The 20,144-nt window shown below is 43.7% G+C and overlaps 1 protein-coding gene across 4 annotated transcripts in view; it reads left to right on the forward strand.

Annotated features, from left to right (window-relative positions):
* The first annotated feature begins 12,248 nt into the window (after positions 1 to 12,248).
* SLC4A7 (solute carrier family 4 member 7) overlaps positions 12,249 to 20,144 on the forward strand; it is a 160,924-nt gene continuing 153,028 nt past the window's right edge. For all 4 annotated transcript variants that reach the window (XM_077811253.1, XM_077811249.1, XM_077811252.1 and 1 more), the window contains exon 1: positions 12,249 to 12,347. In XM_077811253.1, the coding sequence (XP_077667379.1) occupies positions 12,300 to 12,347 (48 nt within the window). In that variant the 5' untranslated portion in view covers positions 12,249 to 12,299. The remainder of the gene's footprint in view (positions 12,348 to 20,144) is intronic.

Genomic DNA, 20,144 nt, shown 5'->3' on the forward strand with positions numbered 1-20,144 from the left:
CCTTAAAAACTTCTAAGGAAGGAGATTCCACTACCTCCCTAGGTAACGCATTCCAGTGTTTCACCACCCTCCTAGTGAAAAAGTTTTTCCTAATATCCAACCTAAACCTCCCCCACTGCAACTTGAGACCATTACTCCTTGTTCTGTCATCTGCTACCACTGAGAACAGTCTAGAGCCATCCTCTTTGGAACCCCCTTTCAGGTAGTTGAAAGCAGCTATCAAATCCCCCCTCATTCTTCTCTTCCGCAGACTAAACAATCCCAGTTCCCTCAGCCTCTCCTCATAAGTCACATGTTCCAGTCCCCTAATCATTTTTGTTGTCCTCCGCTGGACCCTTTCCAATTTTTCCACATCCTTTTTGTAGTGTGGGGCCCAAAACTGGACACAGTACTCCAGATGAGGCCTCACCAATGTCGAATAGAGGGGAACGATCACATCCCTTGATCTGCTGGCAAGGCCCCGACGTATACATCCCAAAATGCCATTGGCCTTGGTAAACCATAAGAAAAACAATATATTTTAAACTGTCACTAAATAATAATTTAGGATTAATGGTCAATTTAACTCTTGCATGGTTAAAAGAATACAATCAAGGTATTTTTTATACAGATCTCCTACCCAACACACACACATTTTTCCAGAGACTGAAATTTCACAAACACTTAAGAATAGATTTTGGAAATGAAGTATGTGGTTTTTACCCTTGTGTCACCCATTGACTTTAATGGTCAAAGCTCCCATGTAGGGTATTGGAAAATGTTGGTTTTAGTCAGTGTTCCCTCTAATTTTTCCCATGCATGTGCGGAATGAATTTTGTGACGTGCACCAATATGAAGGTGATGTGTGACACACCACCTCCATATTGGTACATGTAACAAAATTCATGTGGCGGGGGTGGGGCTTGAGGGGTTTGGAGTGTGGGAGGGGGCTCAGGGCTGGGGCAGAGGGGTGTGGTACGGGGGTGAGGACCGGCTGGGGGTGCGGACTCTGGGGTGGGGCCAAGGATGAAGGGCTCAGGGCTGGGGCAGAGGGTTGGGTGTGTGTGTGTGTGTGAGGGAAGGTGAAGGCTCCAGCTGGGGGTGCAGGCTCTGGGGTGGGGCTGGGGATGAGGAGTTTGGGGTGCAGGCTACCCCGGGGCTACAACAGGGGAGAGAGGACTCCCCCCAGCTCTCTCTCCCCACAGCAGCACCTGGGCTGGAGGGGAGAGGTGCCTTTCCCCGCCACGGCAGCTTCAGGGCTAGGGCTGTGGGATAGGTGCCTCACCCTGGCTGCGACAGGTCCAGGCCAGGGCTGGGTTAGGGCCAGAGGTGGGGCACCTCTCCCCTGGCCACAGTAGGTCCGGGGCTGGGGGAGAGGCATCTCTCCCTGCCGCAGCCTTGAGCACCTTCACGGAGCTTAATAGGCTGCTGCGCAGCCACGCAGCTTAAAGGGCACTTAGGTTTTAGTACCTACTCAAAACTGGTGCCTTTGTTATTTTAAAAAAGATATTTAATTTGGAAACATGGTGGTTGCTACCATGTAGAATGGCTACTTTTAAATATTTTTAATTTATTTTTACTATGTATATAACACAGAAAAAATAATTAAGCTATTAATCATGTATTGCAAATGAAGGAATTATTCATCTGATGTAAAGTTAATGGCAGTACCGCAAGCATTTACATTAATACTGAACAACTGAGAGTGAAATTAATGAAAATGAGATTATGATGACTGTTACAGATTATGAGTTCTAACTATGTGCTGGAAACCTTTAGAGGTTAACTCACCCTGGAAATACTAACTCTGAAGGCATTTTTCTTTTATATTTAGAAAATTGACACACACTTAATTGGGAGTTTGGCAATGAGCCCAGAGGGTGACCAAACACATTGCAGCAACAGGGTGTGATCTAATTCCCTGGGGTAGGGGAAGGAGATTGTGTGGGAAGAATATGATCTGCCAAAACAGCCTTATTGGAAAGGATTAAAGCTCAAGTTGCACAGTTCCTTTCAGATACCCTATATCCTTCCTTTATGGATCTACAGACACTTTACAAATGGAGCTAAGATTTATTATTCCTATTTTACAGATGACGATATTGAGGCATAAAGGGATTACGTTATTTGCCCAGAATTTTATGATAGGGCTGTAATGTAGAGGATGAATGACTTAAGTGCAGAGAGCTGAAGGTGGAAGCCACCCACTGGAAGTGTTTGGTTAAATGTTAATTGGATGGCAGATGTACATAATCAGGGAGCACAGATGTTAGGTGGTTGGGGTGAGAGTGAAGGACTCAGCAACATGAAGGTGAGACTTGAGGATCACTTCCTGTGATGAGTTGGGGGTCAATCGTGATCCAGCAAAGCACTTAAGTCTATGTTTAAAGTTAATCATAGGCTTAAATTCTTTGGTGTATTGAGGCATAGCAGACAGCAAGTGGAAAAAACAGAAATTACAGTTTATATTAAAGCACTGTTACAGTTAAAGAAATCTCTACTAATCATGTGCAAACCTCAACTTTTCAAATGCTTATAAATTGGTCAAGTTTGGGCAAATTTTCATAGGGATGGCAAAAGGCACTTGCTTGACACAAACACCACCCCCTTGTAAAATTTCAAATTTCTGCTCCAAACAATGGGAGCACTAAAGCTGTTCAAACAAAAGATTGTCAGAATTTTTTAAAGTGGGCAAAACATCGTATTTTTTCCTGCCCTTTTCTTGGAAATGGCTGAATCATTTTGGCTGAAATTTTCTCCAAAAAAATTCAGCCTGAAGCAGATATCTGATACAGAAAATTTCAGCTCAAATTGCTGCTCAGATATAATGTTGGAAAAATTATAGGCAACTGAAAATAGTTTATTATAATGGAGGGGGTCAAGCAACCTTAATAATTGATAGAACTACCAGCCCACCTAAAACAATGTCTTTTCAGTGCTTTAATGCATGCTGGTGTGAATGCTCACTTATCTCATTTGCATTCCTCTAGATCTTTTTATCACCCTTGTTAAAGGAACACTAATGTCACAAATTATAGTGGCTCTGAGAGTGACCATATTTGAAGGAAATTTTCAAAATTTGAAGTACAGTGCACACACAGACCATCTAATGGATTTTGGATCACAAAGGTAGGGAACATTAGAACCCTTGTTATGAAGATGGTTAATAGTCTGTGGGCCCACATGGAAAACCCTGCCTAAATTTGAAATTTGTAGCAACCCTCCTACAGAAAAGACTTCATGCATTTCAGTTAAGGGATTTACCTCCAAGAGTGATTTTTGTTGGGAGGGAGAGCATTATGCAGTGGTAAATATGAGAATGATGGATGCCTTTGTAAATCATGTCAAATTTGCCTTCACAACTTTCTTGAAAAAGTTAAAGTAATGATTTTCCTTTAACGTGTACAATTATAGATTGATTTCATTTTATATTGATTTCATTATGGCAAATTTACTTTAAATATGTTATCTGCTTGTTTTGTACATACGTGTAATTTATTATTTGCTTATCTCATTTCTTAAAAAAAAAGCTATAAAACATGAGGTTAAAATAAGCCATAAAACATGGACAAAAGGTGTTTTCATTTTAGCTCGATGTTGAGGCTTGTCAACAAGCCACCAACCTTGATCTGCAGTGCAAAATTCTAGGATGTTGCACACCCAAGCTATTTGAGGTTGAATTTGAAATTGGGAATGCTTAGCAAGTACCAGGATGGACAGTTTTTAATGTGATGATTTCGTCTACCATACCAACAGTAACATCTATTGGGTATTTCTAATGCTGCCAGCATCACCTACTGAATGGAGTATAGATTTCACTGTAATAAAGAATGTCCACAATATATCTAAGACACTTTGCCAAGATTATAGCATCTTGACATTTGATGAGACTATCTATTGTAAGGCCAAAGAGATTCAGTGGAGATGCCCAGGTGAATTTCAGAAAACAGTCCTGAGAATGGGTGGTTTCCACATAGAACAGACATTTCTGGCTGTAATTGGAAAGAAGTATAAAGAGAGTGGTCTGGAAGACCTCTTCAGAGAATTGCAGGTGTATGGTAGCAACACATCAAGCAATCTACGTAAAGGCAACTCATAAAACTGTGGGCCCACAAGCTTGTAATGGAGGGTCTGTGCATATTACGGTGGCAGACATTTTGTAAACGGGTACAAGACAAGGAGATTGACTGTGATGTAGACCTCGCCAACAACAAGCTCCAGGAATGTCCAAATGCAGTATCAAACAATGATGCAACAAATCTAACGGCAACACTCTTCCCAACTCTGATACCCTCAAGCATGTACAGGATGTATTGCACAGATTCCACAATTTTGGGACAGCAACTTTCCAAACCTCTCTATTATGGGATGATTACATTAAAACAGTTAACACCCTAATATGTGTCATTACAGCAGAAAATAAAAGCAACTGGGACCTGCATCCTGTGACAGTTGTAGAGATGCTACCACTGGTTTTTTTACTACACCTGTTGTGTACCTCTGTAAGAGAGTGATATGAAGCTTCTGCCTGATTATGCCTCTGTAATTCATGAGCATGTAATTCAATGCTGTGGGTAGAAATAAATTCAGCAAAGTCTCCACAGACATGGCACTTGAACACATGGTAATAGTAAAATAAAAGGGAGTATAGTGAGTTTCACTTTGAAACCAGGAGCCTTGGCCAAATAGTTTCACTGCTTATGAGCGCTCAGCATCACAACTTCCGTGAAGGTAATGTGTGATATGGTAGATTCGGATGTTTCACAAGGAAAAACAGAAGGAGGCTACACCATGTTCACATCATCACTGTCTCCATGACAAATCCATTCGATTTGAATGCTGATTTGATAGCAACTGGCATTGTTGTCCCCGCAGAGGTTACTGCCAAGGTTGTTACTGAGAATGATATAAGAATAAAACAAATGAAACAGTTTGTGGAAGACAGATTAAATTCAACTACCACTGGATTCTTTGAACCACTGCACAAGTTCAACCTCATGACATTTGCAACTCTCTGCAAGAGGTTCAAATCAAAAGTTGTCAGTGATAAGACAGTGACTATCAATGTAGTTGTTCCGCTGTCTTGTAGCAGAACAGATGAGAGATTGATCCGAAGGAAGTTTTAACACCTGAGCTTTCCACAGTTCCATATGCTCTAGCACACTCTAATGGTACACATTTTGGGGTGCAATCCAGACAGTGAGGGGTTGCCCTGTAACCCCAACTGCTTCAAATGCTCTGTTGCTGCAGCTTCTAGCCAGGGAAGCTCACCGTCAGCAACAAGCATGCATGTCTGTATGCTGTGCAACCCTGATCCAGTACTCTGACATCTGCAATTTGCCTCCTGCAGCAACACAGTCACTCTTTGGTTTCCACCAGCGTTGGTTACAGCTGGCAAGATGACCCCAACACCCTGCTTTCCTGAATTTTCCCAAAACCGTGTGCTCTCCACGGTCCTGCCCTTTCCTGGACTATTCAGATGTTGGTTGTTTGCTCCTCTAAAGAGACACTAAAGAGACAAAATGCACAGCTTACCACTTTAACTGGAGTTAACAATCACTCCAATTCAAACACAGCAGTGGATGGGTTTAGATTAAAAGTAAAACAAGTTTATTTTATTACAAAAAGAGAGGTTTTAAGTGAGATCAAGTGTAAGGGATAAAGATTGAAATGGTTACAAACAAATAAGTGAAAACACTTTCTAATGCCAAGACTTTAACAAGCTATTGTCTAGGTATTGGGTAAGATTCTTACCACACCCTTCTTTCATCAAGATGGCTGACCACACCTCTGGTCAGGAACTCTCTCCCCAAAGACAAAGTGCTTGGTTTCTTTGTCTATTAGGTGAAAAGATAACTTGTTTGCCCCTCTCTTTTATAGTCCAGTGGACCTTTGAAATGGATTCTTCTAAAGCTTATCCCCCAAAATAAAGTTCATTCAAGCTATGATGAAGGAGACAGAGTGTCTGGTGATGGAGGAAGTGCTATGCTGGTGCCTGCTATAATGCAAATTGATCTGTTCTTGTCCCCTCTGATGCAAATTAATGGCCACTTAACATGTGATTGCCAACTGACTCTGACACCTGGCTGGAGGCATTTGCTTGTCCTTTGCATGGGGAAACCTGTTTACCCGCTCCTCAGACTTGTTTGGTAAACTCTCATTTTAGTTCCACATTTCCTTCACATTTGTATGGCTCCTTGGATGTTTACCATACATACACCACACAGTAATATTAATGATCACTGTGTTGTTATTTTCCCAATGATACCTTATATGACACATATCACATGTAGTTTGACAATGAATAAAGGTATACTGAAGTTGTCAGGCCAGCTGAAACTCTCTACCAATTATCATGGAGCCCTTGCCCTCTGGCATTGAGATGCTCTTAGGTTACAGATGGTACCCTGAATAAAACTAAGATGAATAAGATTTTGCCTCAATTAGAAAAAGAAACAGAGTCAATGTATCAGCCTCCAGCATCGAACATGACCACAGTTTGGACAGTAGGTCAGGCAAGGAGGTGCAACCAGATTTGCAGAACTTGCTGAACTGGGCTTCAGAATAGTATGCCAGCCTCTACAAAGCTAGGAGAGTGGCAAAAGAGTGGATATTATCTTTGATCGATATGATGTCAAGGATTTAATTAAAGCTTTTGAGCGTGCATGAAGGCAATTCTCACAAAGCAATTAAGTCAAATTCCATGGTCCCAATACACCCATCTCAATGCAGTGGAATAAGTTCACTGGAAATTCCAAGAATAAACCACATCTGGTAATTTGTTTTGGTCAGAATCGTAGTGTGATATAGAAGAAATTTTACTAGGCCCAGATCAGAAATTGGGTATTGCGGGTGGCTTCATGGATGGCCTCATTGCTTGATGGTCACTTCAGATGGAGTTATAGGCCAAGAAGATCCATTATCATCACATGAAGCAGATACCCAGCTTGTATTTCATGTTGCACATACTTTACAAGAATACCCTCATGTAGTGGTGTGGTCTGCAGACACTAATGTTCCAGTTCTCTGTGTACGTGTTATTCACAAGTTGGAAACAACTCCAGAATTTTGGTTTTGTACTGGTGTGAAAGATAAAATCAGGGTCATACCAACCCACACCATAGCAACTGAACTTGGCCAACAACTATGAAGAATGTTGCCAGCAGTACAGAATCATAGACTTTAAGGTCAGAAAGGACCGTTACGATCGTGTAGTCTGACCTCCTGCACAACGCAGGCCACAGAATCTCACCCACCCACTCCTTTAACAAACCCCTAACCTATGTCAGAGCTAATGAAGTCCTCAAATCATGGTTTAAAAACCTCAAGGTGCAGAGAATCCTCCAGCAAGCGACTCATGCCCTACGCTGCAGAGGAAGGCGAAAAACCCCCAGGAAAAACTTCTGCCAATCTGTCCTAGAGGAAAATTCCTTCCCGACCCCAAATATGGAGACCAGCTAAATCCTGAGCATGTGGGCAAGACTCACCAGCCAGACACCCAGGAAAGAATTCTCTGTAGTAACTCAGATCCCACCCCATCTAACATATACACACTGACTGGGCGTCATTTAACCAGCAGTCTGGCAAGGGTTGACAAACTAAGGAAGCTTGTCAGGAAGAACACCACAAATCTAGAAACCTTGCTAATTTTGGCAGTATGATGAATAGGTCATCTGCACAGTTGAAATCAGTAGAACTTTTTATAACCCTTTTCTCAGACCCAATGGCTAACTCAGTGGCTGTAAATGGTGTGTGATATAAGCTTTTCTGTTGCAAGCAGGCCTGGAACGAGGCCCTCACCACAACTTATGATAGTCTTGTGCAGCATGATGATGATATCTCCAGCTGATTTCAATGGAGGAGCTATAGTAATTTTATTGTGGGACCTGAGATGAGATCAATGACCAATTTTGGACCTGTAGCCCCATCTGCAAGTGCCTCAGGTGAACACAACTGTGGATGAATGTGTGCTGCTTCTGGCTTCAATCTCTCCTTGATTGCAGCAATCCACAAGCTCTCAATCTTTGTCTGAGGTGGCAGAGCTGCTCCCATTGGATCCTGTGTGGAGCTAAGAGCTCCTAGGTGTTGAGGTCAAGACTGGAGGTTGGCCTTGAAAGTATCTCTGTAACGTTTTCTTGGTCTGCCCCTAAAATGAGTTCCAATCTGCAATTCTCCGTAAATGACAACTGTAGTGGGGCGGCTTCCCCACTCCTGGAGAAGGTGTTAAAAGCAGCCCTGGAGAGGGCTGTGGCTGGGAAAAGCTAGGCTGATTGGGGGAAGCAGTCACAGCTGTGGCCAGCTCAATTAGGGCCCAGCTGGCCCTGATAAGAGGGCTGGGGGCCAGAAGCTGAAGAAGTCTCACTCTAGCCCTGGAGTGGGAAGGGCTAGCTGTCTAAGAGGAAAGTATCTGAAGCAGAGTGGTGCTCGGGAAGGGTAAAGGGAGCTAGGGAGCTCCAGCCTAGTAAACTCCCAGGCTTGATGAAGGCCTATGAAAAGGTACTGGGGCTGCAGAGGGGCAGCCTGGGGATAGATAAAGGCAGCAGGTCCTAACCCCTTGCCAATGATGAGTGGCCATTACAGACTGCAGTCTGCCCCAGTGAGTGGGTGCTAGATGATGACTGGCAGTAGCCACTGAGGCAAGGTGGGTGTAGAGGGTTGGGGGTTCCCCTGGGAGGGGAGACCCAGAGTGTGGGGGTACTGCTGGGGCAGAACCCCAAGATAAAGGGCACTGGGGTCCAGGAGGGGCACGGGGGCCTGAGGCTGGTGAGACACCGGCTGGCAGAGGGCGCGCCGTACGCTGGAAAAGAGCTAATTCTCAGATGACCAGCAGGAGGGGCTGCGGATGTGAGTCTCAACTTCATTACACAACCTTTGGTATTCTGTTGTCAGATGTATGGACCACATGACTGCACCATCTCAGCTGTGCTCTCACTATAAAAGCTTCAATGCCTGTGATGTTGCAGCACTCAAGAACCTTGGTGTTTGGAACCAAATTTTGCCATTTAATTTCCATTATCCACCGCAGATGTCGTAGGTAGAATTGATCCAGTTGTTTTATGTGGTGTCAATAAGTAGTGTGGTGATGACAACAGTATGGTAAACATCAGATTTTGTTTGCAGTCTGAAACCCTGTTTGTTCCGGAGATGATGCTGAAGTGTTCTGAAGGCATTGCTGGCTGCAACAATGTGCTTTGTAATGTTGTCCTTGATCACTGCATTTTGTGACATGACACGACCTTGGTAGCAAAATTTATCAATGGCCTTGAGTGGTAAACTGTTGATGGACACATCTGAAGTAGTTGCATTACTTTCCAATCAAGGTTGGGCCATGACTTCAGTCTTCTTTAGGCTCGTTAAGCCAAAATGTTTTGCTGCATGTGCAAAGCAGTCAGTGAGCTACTGAATGTCCCAGAGATTATGGGTCAATAAAGCACTATGAAGCATAAGCATCAGTGAGCAATAATTTGCAAGTAATTGTCTCAATAACTCTTGTCTTTGCATGCAGGTGATGCAGAGGCAGGACCTCCATGCATATGTACTGCATATAAATGCCACGCTCAAAGGTATGCGAGTCACTTCAGAGTGCCAGAGTCTGAGAGCATCTACTAGAACAGCTGCAAACATGATGCTTGATAATGTTGGAGCATGAACATAGCTCCCTTTGTTGTCACCAGTGGAGTAAAAGTAGGCTAAGAATGCAAGACATGAACTTGCATTCCTGCATGAAAAGATTGAATAATGTTGACAAAATTATTGGGGCAACTGAACTGTAGATGACTGTCTACAGGCCATCTCGATTTACAGAGTCAAAGGCTTTAGTAAGATTGACACAACTACATATAGGTTTTGATTCTGCTCACATTTCTCCTGAATTTGCTGCAGTGCAAAGATCATGTCTGAAGTACCACTCCTAAAACAGAAGCCACAGTGGCTTTCAGGCAATATCTTCTCTGCAAGTTGATTGGTTAGCAGTGGCAAGGAGCAAGATGCCATGATGGTTATTGCTAGAAGTGTGTCTGCCTTTCCTTTTCTAAAGGTAAATAATTTTGGTATCTTTAAATTCCTCCTGTTCCCAAAACCTCATATAGAGGCGCGAGAGCTTCCTGATTACTCATGGCCCCCACGTTTGAAGATCTCTGCAGGAATGCCATAAGGATTTGCTGCTTTGCTGTTTGACATTGCCTTGACAGCTTTCCATACTTCAGAACTGAGAGCTAGAAGTTGTTCATGATCATTAGGTGTTGATGCTGATGTGGTGGAGGGGCAGGTCAGAACCTTATTGAAGTGTTTACCCTATCTTTTCAGAATTTTGTCCTTGATCAGTCAGCAGCAATGACACATGTACATTCTAGATAAAGGTGGTACCATTAGATTGCAGGCTGTACATGGTCTTCAGCTCATTAAAAGACCATTTGGAGTCGCTTTGGTCTGCCACTGATTGAAACTGCTTGGCTTTTATTTTCTACCCACTATCCTTGATGTGGCAAAGCTTAGTTTGCACATTACCCTTTGAATGTGAATAAGACATCTTTTTAATAGACGAGTTTTTATAGTTTATCCAAAACATGTGAAGAGGCAGGCATCACGACAAGGATGGACACATTTCTCCAACACTGATGACACAGGCACTTGCCCTTGAAGTACTGCTGGAACTTATTACATGCAGGTGTAAAAAGACAAGTGTGAGCTCAACTACAGTTGTTCAAGACAGATCAGGGCATGCACACAGTCTTGCTTGTGCAATGGTGGTGAGTACTCTTCTCATCATATAGTTGCCCATGTGGATCCAGATGAGTGTGAGACTATAGACGGTTCAGATTTTTACATGTAGCATATAGCAAATGTATTGGAAAAAGCCTAGACACACATGTACATGGCCATATTTCCCATAGCTGAGAGGGAGTCCATTGGCTATTAGTGTTTTGCTCTTACCATGCAACAGTATACCTGACCTCTATTATAATGAATACTTTATTTAAAACTTTTATCCCAATGAATAATATGTGCATTTATCAATACAAAATACAAGGCCCACATTCTGTAAGTAATGAGCCTTATTAGTAATTTGTATCGAACAAATCATTCGTATGAGTAAAATTTATTTTTCTCTTGAAATAAATTGATGACACTGCGTCAAACCTTTTGCATGACTAAAATTTGCTTTTGTCCTTAAACAATTTATTTTAAAATCCCACTTCATTAGTCATTTTTTCTTTCAAATTTGTAGTGACAATTTAAGTACAATTTTTTGTGCTCTTTTCACTTGCACAAAAGGGTGTTTTGACATGGATGCAAAAATCTTGCATTGACATACCTTGCTACCACTTTACAACTCCACACCCACCCAGGATAAGTATGTAAGCGATGTGTCTATCAAAATAACATACTTGTTTTTTTCTGTATGGGGTGGGGGTGGAGATACTACATCACCTAAACTGTCCAGCCGAGGGCTCCAGGCTATAAAGTAAAACACAAAATATAGCTTGTGCAGTTCTGCCATTGTCTCTCTGATTGCGCTCATTGGGGAGCCATAGCCTGCAGAAATCTTAGGTTATAGCATAATGTAATGAGTCCCTCTTGCTCCCTTTTGCATGTACCCTTCCTGACAATGTGTGCAGAGGCAGTGCAAGCCTATTACGGACCCTAAGATGGAATATTTTGGTGGCCCTCCCAAGCAACATATACTAAAAAAGCAAACGGGCCCTAAGCCCTTGCTTAAGTCTGCTTATGCCTAGCGCCAACTCTGAACGTCTGCCTCCTTCGCAACTTGCAGCGGCCCAAATGGGCATGCGATGCCAACCGTGACCCAGTCTCACTATGCGGGGGGCAATGGGCAGGACACTTCCAATGCTTTAGTGCAAAGTGCTGCCTCTCCCATCCCAGCTTTGTGCCGCTGCTTCTCCGATGTGAATGGCTTTCAGCGGGGGAGGGGAGAAGAGGCCCTGACCTGGGAGCTGAGCTCTCTCCTCAGGAGAGGTCGGTAGGTCCCCGCCTGCCCGGGGCCTGGGTCGTCGTCGTCTTCTCCTCCTCCTCCTCCCCTGGCCGCCTCGCAACGCTGCCTCCTGTTGCTTTGGGATAGGGGGGCGGAGCTGCCTTCTCGCTCCGATTAGCTGGAGACGCTGCCAATCGGATTGGCGGGGCGGGGCTCTGCTGGAGCAGCGAGGGGTGGGGGGGAGCGAGCGTGTGGCGGAGGATTAATGTAGCCTCGTCCTGGGCTCGGCAGCGGCGCTTCCTTCGTCTGGCTCGGTCGCCCACAGCGAGCCCCTTTCCGCGCGCTCCTCTCTGCCGGCAGGCAGGCGGGCGGGCGCCGGCGGGGCGCCATGGAGGAGGAGCGGGCGGGCGAGCAGATGAGACCGCTACTCACCACGGTAACGCCACGCGCCGAGCCCTGCCCGCTTTGTGTGAGCAGAGCAGCCGGCCCGGCTGGGGAGGGGGCGCGGGCCCGGCCCTTTGTCAGTAACGGCCGGCCGGCCGGCTGGGGAGGATGTTGTGGCCCCCTTCCACTCCCCCCAGCCGCCGGGCAGGAACACGGAAGCGGCGCCGCCGGGTACCCGCGTGCCTGAGGCTGCAGAATCGCTTCCCTCTTCCCCTCCCCACTCCTCCCCTTGCCGGTAACGGCCGTGGGGTGAGGGCTCCTCGCGCACAAGTGCCAACCCCCCCGCGCCCCGGGGCTGCGCGTTCGCGCGGTGCCCTCCTGGCCTCAGCCCGCCCCGGCTCCGCGGCCGGCGCAACTGGTGCGCGTGTGCGCGCTGGGGGGCTCTCGGTTGGCAGGCGATGCCCCCCTCCCGTAGCTCTGCCTGCGCCTTGTGTGGCAGGCTGCTCCCTCCCCTGTGCTCCCCGCTGGTTTTGGTGCGGACGGCGGCGTGGGACGGGGGAGGCTGGTTCCTTTGTTCCAGCCTTGTCTCTGTAATACCCGCTTCAGGCCCCTGCAGCCCATGCTCTTGTATAAGAGAGAGGGTAAGGAACAGGCTCAGTAGTTCCCATCCTTCACTTTGGTGAAACCATGGCAGGGCTAATGTACCCGTTGGGCAGGCAAGGGGTGATCCGCTCTTCCCTTTTCTTAAGGCGGCTGCTGCCCCTCTGCCGGGGGGCGAGAAGGGAAGTGTGCACACATGGTAACTAAAGATTTTTATTTTTCCTCTTGTTCTCATGTTGCACAGTCTTATACTCCGGTCAGGTGGATATGATTCCCAATCAGGTGTGTCTCGCCAATATCTGTGAGGGAAGGATTAAACTACATTGATTTGGTTCATTTCCTTTCATGCTTGGTGGTGAAGCGAGGCAGACATGTGTTCCCTTACTTCCTGTGCTACTGAAAAATACATGTGGCTCCATAGTTGTAATTTCCTCTCTCTTTACCACTCCCTCCCTTTTAGATGACTCAAATTCAGGGTTTTATTAATAAGCCTCTCTGTCCTTATTCTGATGTCCCTTTTTAATGCCTTCTCTAAGTAGGTGCTGCATAGTAATATATTCTTAGTATCAAAAGAGGAGGGATGTGTGGTTTCCAACCTATGTAGTATTCTGATTGCCAAAAGAAACTTGGACATCTTTATTTTGTTTTATTCAAGACTGTTCAGGTATTTTTCCTTACCCCTTAAGAACTAACTTTAGTCATTAACGTGTTAGAATCAGTGAAGTGCTAATTTGCTGTTGATATACTTACCTGTTTCTCATGGTATTACAACAGTGTCAATAACTTGATATGGTTCAGAGGTCTGTGAATGTTGTATTTTCTCTGGATCCTGTCATTTGTGTTGCAGGTCAGCTTCGGTTTAAGAAATTGGTTTAATATCTCCCCCATAAGAGTTCAGCATAAAAAAAGTGCATCACTTTTCTATGGCCTTGTCTTCTTCAATTAAGAAAAAAGATGTTCTTAACTCCTGTTAGCTAATATGTAGTGACTAACATGAGGCTCATATCAGTCACTGCATGTTAGCTAACAGGAGTTAACACAACTTTTTCTTAGGATATGTCTACACTACAAGTTCTACAGTGGCACAGGTGAGTGCTAAACCATATGGATTGAGAAGCTTTGTAGGTTGCAAATGTATTGGGCTACAATACTGGAGACAGAAAACCAGGAGGGGGGCTTGTGAACGTGACCTGGAGAGGAAGCAGAAAGACAGCGCTTCCTGGGCACAGAGCTTGCTAGTAGTAGACTTGAGGATTTCTCAGTAAGGAGACTGCCTGGTGTGTTTTTTTTTTTTTTCTTCTTCTGTGAGATGGAGTAAAGAAGGGGTTCCAGACATATGGGGCTGCGGGGAGAGAAGAGTATGCAGAGGATGTTTGTGTAAATTAAGCAGAGTGAAAAGGGGTGGGATTATGTGAAAGAGACCAGCAAAAAGGTAGGCAGAAGCTAAATTATACATGTCCTTAAAGGCAAGAACAAGTAGCTGTGGTGAAGTAAGTGACAAGTAAGCAGGTGAGCATCAATGATGTGCTGATGCACAGGCAAGCTTAATGGCTCTTGGACCAGGTGTATGCTAGAAACTTTTGCTGGTACAGGTTGGTTAGGGATATGTCTCTTCTTGAGATAATTCTGAACCAGCAAAAGTCATAGTATAGACTTAATAATTCTAGTATAAAAGTGCTTTAGCTGGTATAGCTTATTTTGGTCAGTGAAATGGTGTAAGCTATACCAGCAAAAACACTTTTTTTTTTCCCAGTATCAGCTGTGGCCATGTCTAAACTACAGTAGTACAGCTACAGTGGTGTAGCTGTGCCACTGTAGCGTGGTAGTGTAGACACTTCCTGCCTCAATGGAGGGTTTTTTCTATTGATATATAGTACATCCTCCTGTCTGGGGGGGTAGCTAGGTTTGATGGAAGAATTCTTCTGTCAGCCTAGCTGCATCTACAGTGGGGGGTTAAGTTAACCTAACTATTGCACAGGGTGCAAAAGTATAAAGTTATAGAAAAGTATGTCATAGCATGGAAAAGGTTGAGAATTACTAGTATAATTCATTTTCCTGTTGAGAGGCTTTCCACTTATTTCCTCTGTGTGGTGGCAGAAAATGGGGAGTCTTGTCTGAATTGTCACAGCTGGCTTCCCAAAGAAACTTATTTGGGCTGTCAGGTAGGTATCCTTCTGATATACTGTTCTCCTGCAGGGAATCTTAACTAGCAGATTTCCTGTCTCTTTAAGGAACTGTAGGCTATATAAAAGTTCAGATCACAAAGGTTTATTATAAGGTGGACACCCTTCCTCTTTTGCTACTAGCAAATGTACTGCTGAAGAATGTTCTCTTGGAGAGGTTTCAGAGTAGCAGCCATGTTAGTCTGTATCTGCAAAAAGAAAAGGAGTACTTGTGGCACCTTAGAGACTAACAAATTTATTTGAGCATAAGCTTTCATGAGCTATAGCTCACTTCATTGGATGCATGCAGTGGAAAGGGATGCCTTTCCTTCAGCATTCTAATATGCTTAGATTCCACCCGCGTGAATGCTGAGTGAGACTCAGGTGGAAAACTGAATAAGAGTTCTAGAAATCTGTGGAGAATTTTCTTACTTTATAGGTTGGAATATCTACTGTTATTGGAGAATCTGTTAGTGAGATAGGAGGTGAAGTCTGTTTATGTTCGAGGCCAGAGTGGCAGGGAGTATCTACAAAGAGAATTTGTGGAAGGGAGGAAAATACCTGTCTTGCATTCTTGCCCCTTTATTTTAGTGTATCTGCCTTCTAAAGGAGCGGTCTCTATTGCACCATAAGGTGCCTGAGAGGAATACTTCTCTGAGTGCAAGAATTACCCTACTGGGTCTGATCAATATCCTGGTTTTGGTATACATGCTGTCTGATGTACTCTTGTATACTGGAAGAGCAAATCCCTCCTTTCTGAGGACAGTTTTAGATTCTCTGGGTAGTAAAAACAAATATCACTCAACTCACATATACATGTGCATTTTCTCATTTTTTTTTTTGGCAGCAGTTACTAGTAAGCGTTCCTTTGGTGGCTGGACCAACTTGAGGCCAAAGTTAATCTGTACGGTTTCCTAGCATTTGAGGGCTGAGACCATGTTCATCTTGCTGATTTAAACTAACAACTCTTCTTCATGCCCATTCACTGCCTCATTTTATGTGTTGGGGTGGCTTATATTTCTATATCAATAACTTTTGATCATGGTCCATAGCCAGGCAGCTGCTAGCAGTCCATGTGGGATCCTCACAAGAGTTTCATGTGCCTTGATGTTATGTCAAAATCTGGGGAAAATGAACTCTGTAACATTCTGCTTAAAGGTGCTTGCAGTTATTTAGGTGATGTCTTAATCACATCTCCTAGGACTCAGCAGTGTGGCTTCATTATGGGGGCTACTTGAGTTTGAATATCTTCTGCATTAGTTAGGGGGTGACCTTCTGGTCTTTTAAGTCTCTAAGAATGTAGGAGGCATAGAGTCCAGTGGCTTTGTTTCCTCTCCCACTCCCTGTAAACTATTGAATTTATTTTTGTGTTTGCTGAATCTGTTCCCTTCCCGTACCCTGCTGTGGAAGATGTTGGGTTTGAAAGTGTTCTTGTTGGGGCACAGAGAGAGTGAGTTTGAGGATTCTCTGGCTGGTTTACTTGATTTAAAAGACTGCAGTAACATGCCTCACCTGATTTTATTGGAGTATGTGTCTGCAGCTTTTCTGTAGTGGCTGCATGGGTGGTTACTACTCTTTTTGAATAATAGCTTTGGAGGTGACATGGGGGGCAGGGTGGATGAGTCCTTTTTCAGTGTTGGATCCTGTTGCTAGAATAACTCCAAATTTTTGAAAGCTATGTTTATGTTGGACACAGGCTCATAGATTATTTCACTGACACCTCTAATATGGACTGATATTTTTCAAGACTTCCTTTTCTTTTTCATCAAAAATATGTAAATAAAAATAAAAAACTAAATCACTAGGATTACAAGTCTTGAAGCCTGTGACAAAGATTTTAAGGGCTTGGGAGGGTACAATATTCATACAATAACAGTGAAAACTGGGTAGTTGACCAATATAACTATAACATGTGACAAAAATGCTACCTAGAAATGACATAACTATTTAATATCATTGTCTGTCTGAACTAATCAAATATACTTTCTTTGGTTGTTCTTCCTTCCTCAATCTTCATCAGTCTCTATTCTAGAAAGTAACTTCTATTGGTATGTCTAACTGCATATCTTGATTGTTCTTGGAAAGTGATTCTGATACTAGGTTTATTGGGATATATGAGCTCAGACTCAAGCTTTCAGCCGGATTATCTCATTTTGAAACCGTTCTGGCAACCTTGTATCACCGGTTTTGATACATAATGTTGATTTATAGTATTTAGTTACTGAAACAGTTACCTTTTAAAATAATTTATGGCTTTTGGGGGTGGGGGGTTAGTTTCCTTTTTTGGGATTTAGTTTTGGCAATTTGAGTTCTAGGCAGATGTCAAAGAATTGGGGGTTTTGGATGGCCTTCCCTTTTGTATATACTGTAGTGCAGTGGTTCTCAACTGGGGGTCTGTGGCCGCCCAGGGCTCTGCAAGCCCTTTCAGGGGGGCCGCGGGACACTGTGGTTGAAACCCAGAGCCTGAGCTCCGGCACCCCATTGCCGCAGGGCTGAAATCCTGAGCCCCAGTGTCCCTCGCTGTGGGGCTGAAACCCCGAGCACTGGTTTTCCCCCCACCCCTCCACTGAAGTGCCAAAGTGGGGCAATTCTGGGGGCAGCTCCACACACTCCCAGCCCCCGAGCAGGGTGGATTTGATTTCAATCACTTGTCAGGAAGACTCAATTTAATCATGGATTTCTACATAAAAGCGCATTCTTGTTGGTTGTTATAACCTTAATACATATTCTGCACAATTCAGGGATAGATGTAGGTTTCATTTTTTAGAAGGTACACACTACACATTTTTAAAGTGATTTATTTTGAAAACTTTTCAGATTATTTTTAAAGCTGTATCAGACAATGAATGATTATTTGGTTATTTCATTTAGCAAAGGTAATTGAAGCAGTTCACCTTCCAGTGACTTCATAAATATCTATCTCCAATTCAACAGGTTAATCTTTAATATTTGGAGGATTTTCTTGCCATGCTGTATTAGGAGGAGAACATCACCAAACGGACATTTAAATTGTTTTATTTAACTAAAACAACAACGTTATGTATTCTGGATTTTTTTTCTTCCACAGCAAACATATATTTAAATGAAGCATATGAATGTTTGAGTTTAGTTAAACATTCAAGATTTTTAAAACTTTTTTATTTTAAAATCAGATTTGTTTTTGTTAAAATTGTTTTTAACTAAACTAGTTAAAATATTTAAAGAACAAAAATTAAATAGACTGTCAGCCAGGTCAACACGAGAAACTTAAAATATTGGCTTCTGCAGCTAACTCAGTCATCTTCACCTTCATTTTCCTGTTTGTTCATAATCTGGAAAAGAAAAACAAGCTTTCCTGCTTTTTCAGGTCCCGAACAATTTCTCAATTTGGAATGAATTAGTCCAAAGGAAGAAAATACTATTTCTACACCAGTGAAGAAGCTACTGCTGTGTAGTGAGATTATCACTTCAACAGTCTCTGAATCCAAGCGATTAAGTGACTGCCACCAGTTCACTGGTGTGACTTTCTTTAAATCATCGTCAGCAAACATATATTTCTTGAATGGTTCACCCATAGCTCTGAAGTTTGTTATAGTTGGCATTCTATGGGGATGACTGGTGGATGTCCATGTCATAGCCAGCCCCTCTTCTTCAACAGTTAAGCTTTGACCCTGGTACCGAGTATTGAGAATATTTGCAAGAAAATGAGCTGGAAATTTTGTCTCATTCATTTTTGTAATGCTTGTAATTTAACTCTGTCATTGCATATTTCTCTTTTTAAGATCTCACTCAGTTCCTTCCAAATTTCAATAGCGTCAGCAATAAAACAGCTATTACCCTGCATTTCATAGAATCATAGAATATCAGGGTTGGAAGGGACCTCAGGAGATCATCTAGTCCAACCCCCTGCTCAAAGCAGGACCAATCCCCAATTAAATCATCCCAGCCAGGGCTTTGTCAAGCCTGACCTTAAAAACTTCTAAGGAAGGAGATTCTACCACCTCCCTAGGTAACGCATTCCAGTGTTTCACCACCCTCCTAGTGAAAAAGTTTTTCCTAATATCCAACCTAAACCTCCCCCACTGCAACTTGAGACCATTACTCCTTGTCCTGTCGTCTTCTACCACTGAGAATAGTCTAGAACCATCCTCTCTGGAACCCCCTTTCAGGTAGTTGAAAGCAGCTATCAAATCCCCACTCATTCTTCTCTTCTGCAGACTAAACAATCCCAGTTCCCTCAGCCTCTCCTCATAACTCATGTGTTCCAGACCCCTAATCATTTTTGTTGCCCTTCGCTGGACTCTCTCCAATTTATCCACATCCTTCTTGTAGTGTGGGGCCCAAAACTGGACACACTACTCCAGATGAGGCCTCACCAATGTTGAATAGAGGGGGACAATCACGTCCCTCGATCTGCTCGCTATGCCCCTACTTATACATCCCAAAATGCCATTGGCCTTCTTGGCAACAAGGGCACACTGCTGACTCATATCCAGCTTCTCGTCCACTGTCACCCCTAGGTCTTTTTCCGCAGAACTGCTGCCTAGCCATTCGGTCCCTAGTCTGTAGCTGTCCGTTGGGTTCTTCCGTCCTAAGTGCAGGACCCTGCATTATCCTTGTTGAACCTCATCAGATTTCTTTTGGCCCAATCCTCCAATTTGTCTAGGTCCCTCTGTATCCTATCCCTGCCCTCCAGCGTATCTACCACTCCTCCCAGTTTAGTATCATCCGCAAGTATCATTTAGTATTTTGTTCAAGGCTACAGAAATAGGCTTCAGGGTACGCAGCATGTGTTCAACATTTCTCTTAAGCTCAATGTGGATAACTTTGGCTGTGACAGTGCCATCTATTTTGTTCACAAAGTGTCACCAGATTAGGCCAGTTCTTGATATAGTGCTCAAAACAGTCCACTACTGAGTTCCATCGCACGTCTTGTCGGGGAGTTACCTTGGTTCCTCCCACTTTTTTCAGAGCAGCTGCTGCAAAGTGGTTATTACAGAAGTATTTTGCAATTTCAACAACATTAGCCTTTATTTCTGGACCACTGAAGTCTTTGGCTAGGAGGTACATCAAATGAGCACTGCAACTGTACGTTAGCTTGGGACTCT

This window comes from Eretmochelys imbricata, chromosome 2, assembly GCF_965152235.1.
Source record: "Eretmochelys imbricata isolate rEreImb1 chromosome 2, rEreImb1.hap1, whole genome shotgun sequence".
Lineage (NCBI taxonomy): Eukaryota > Metazoa > Chordata > Testudines > Cheloniidae > Eretmochelys > Eretmochelys imbricata.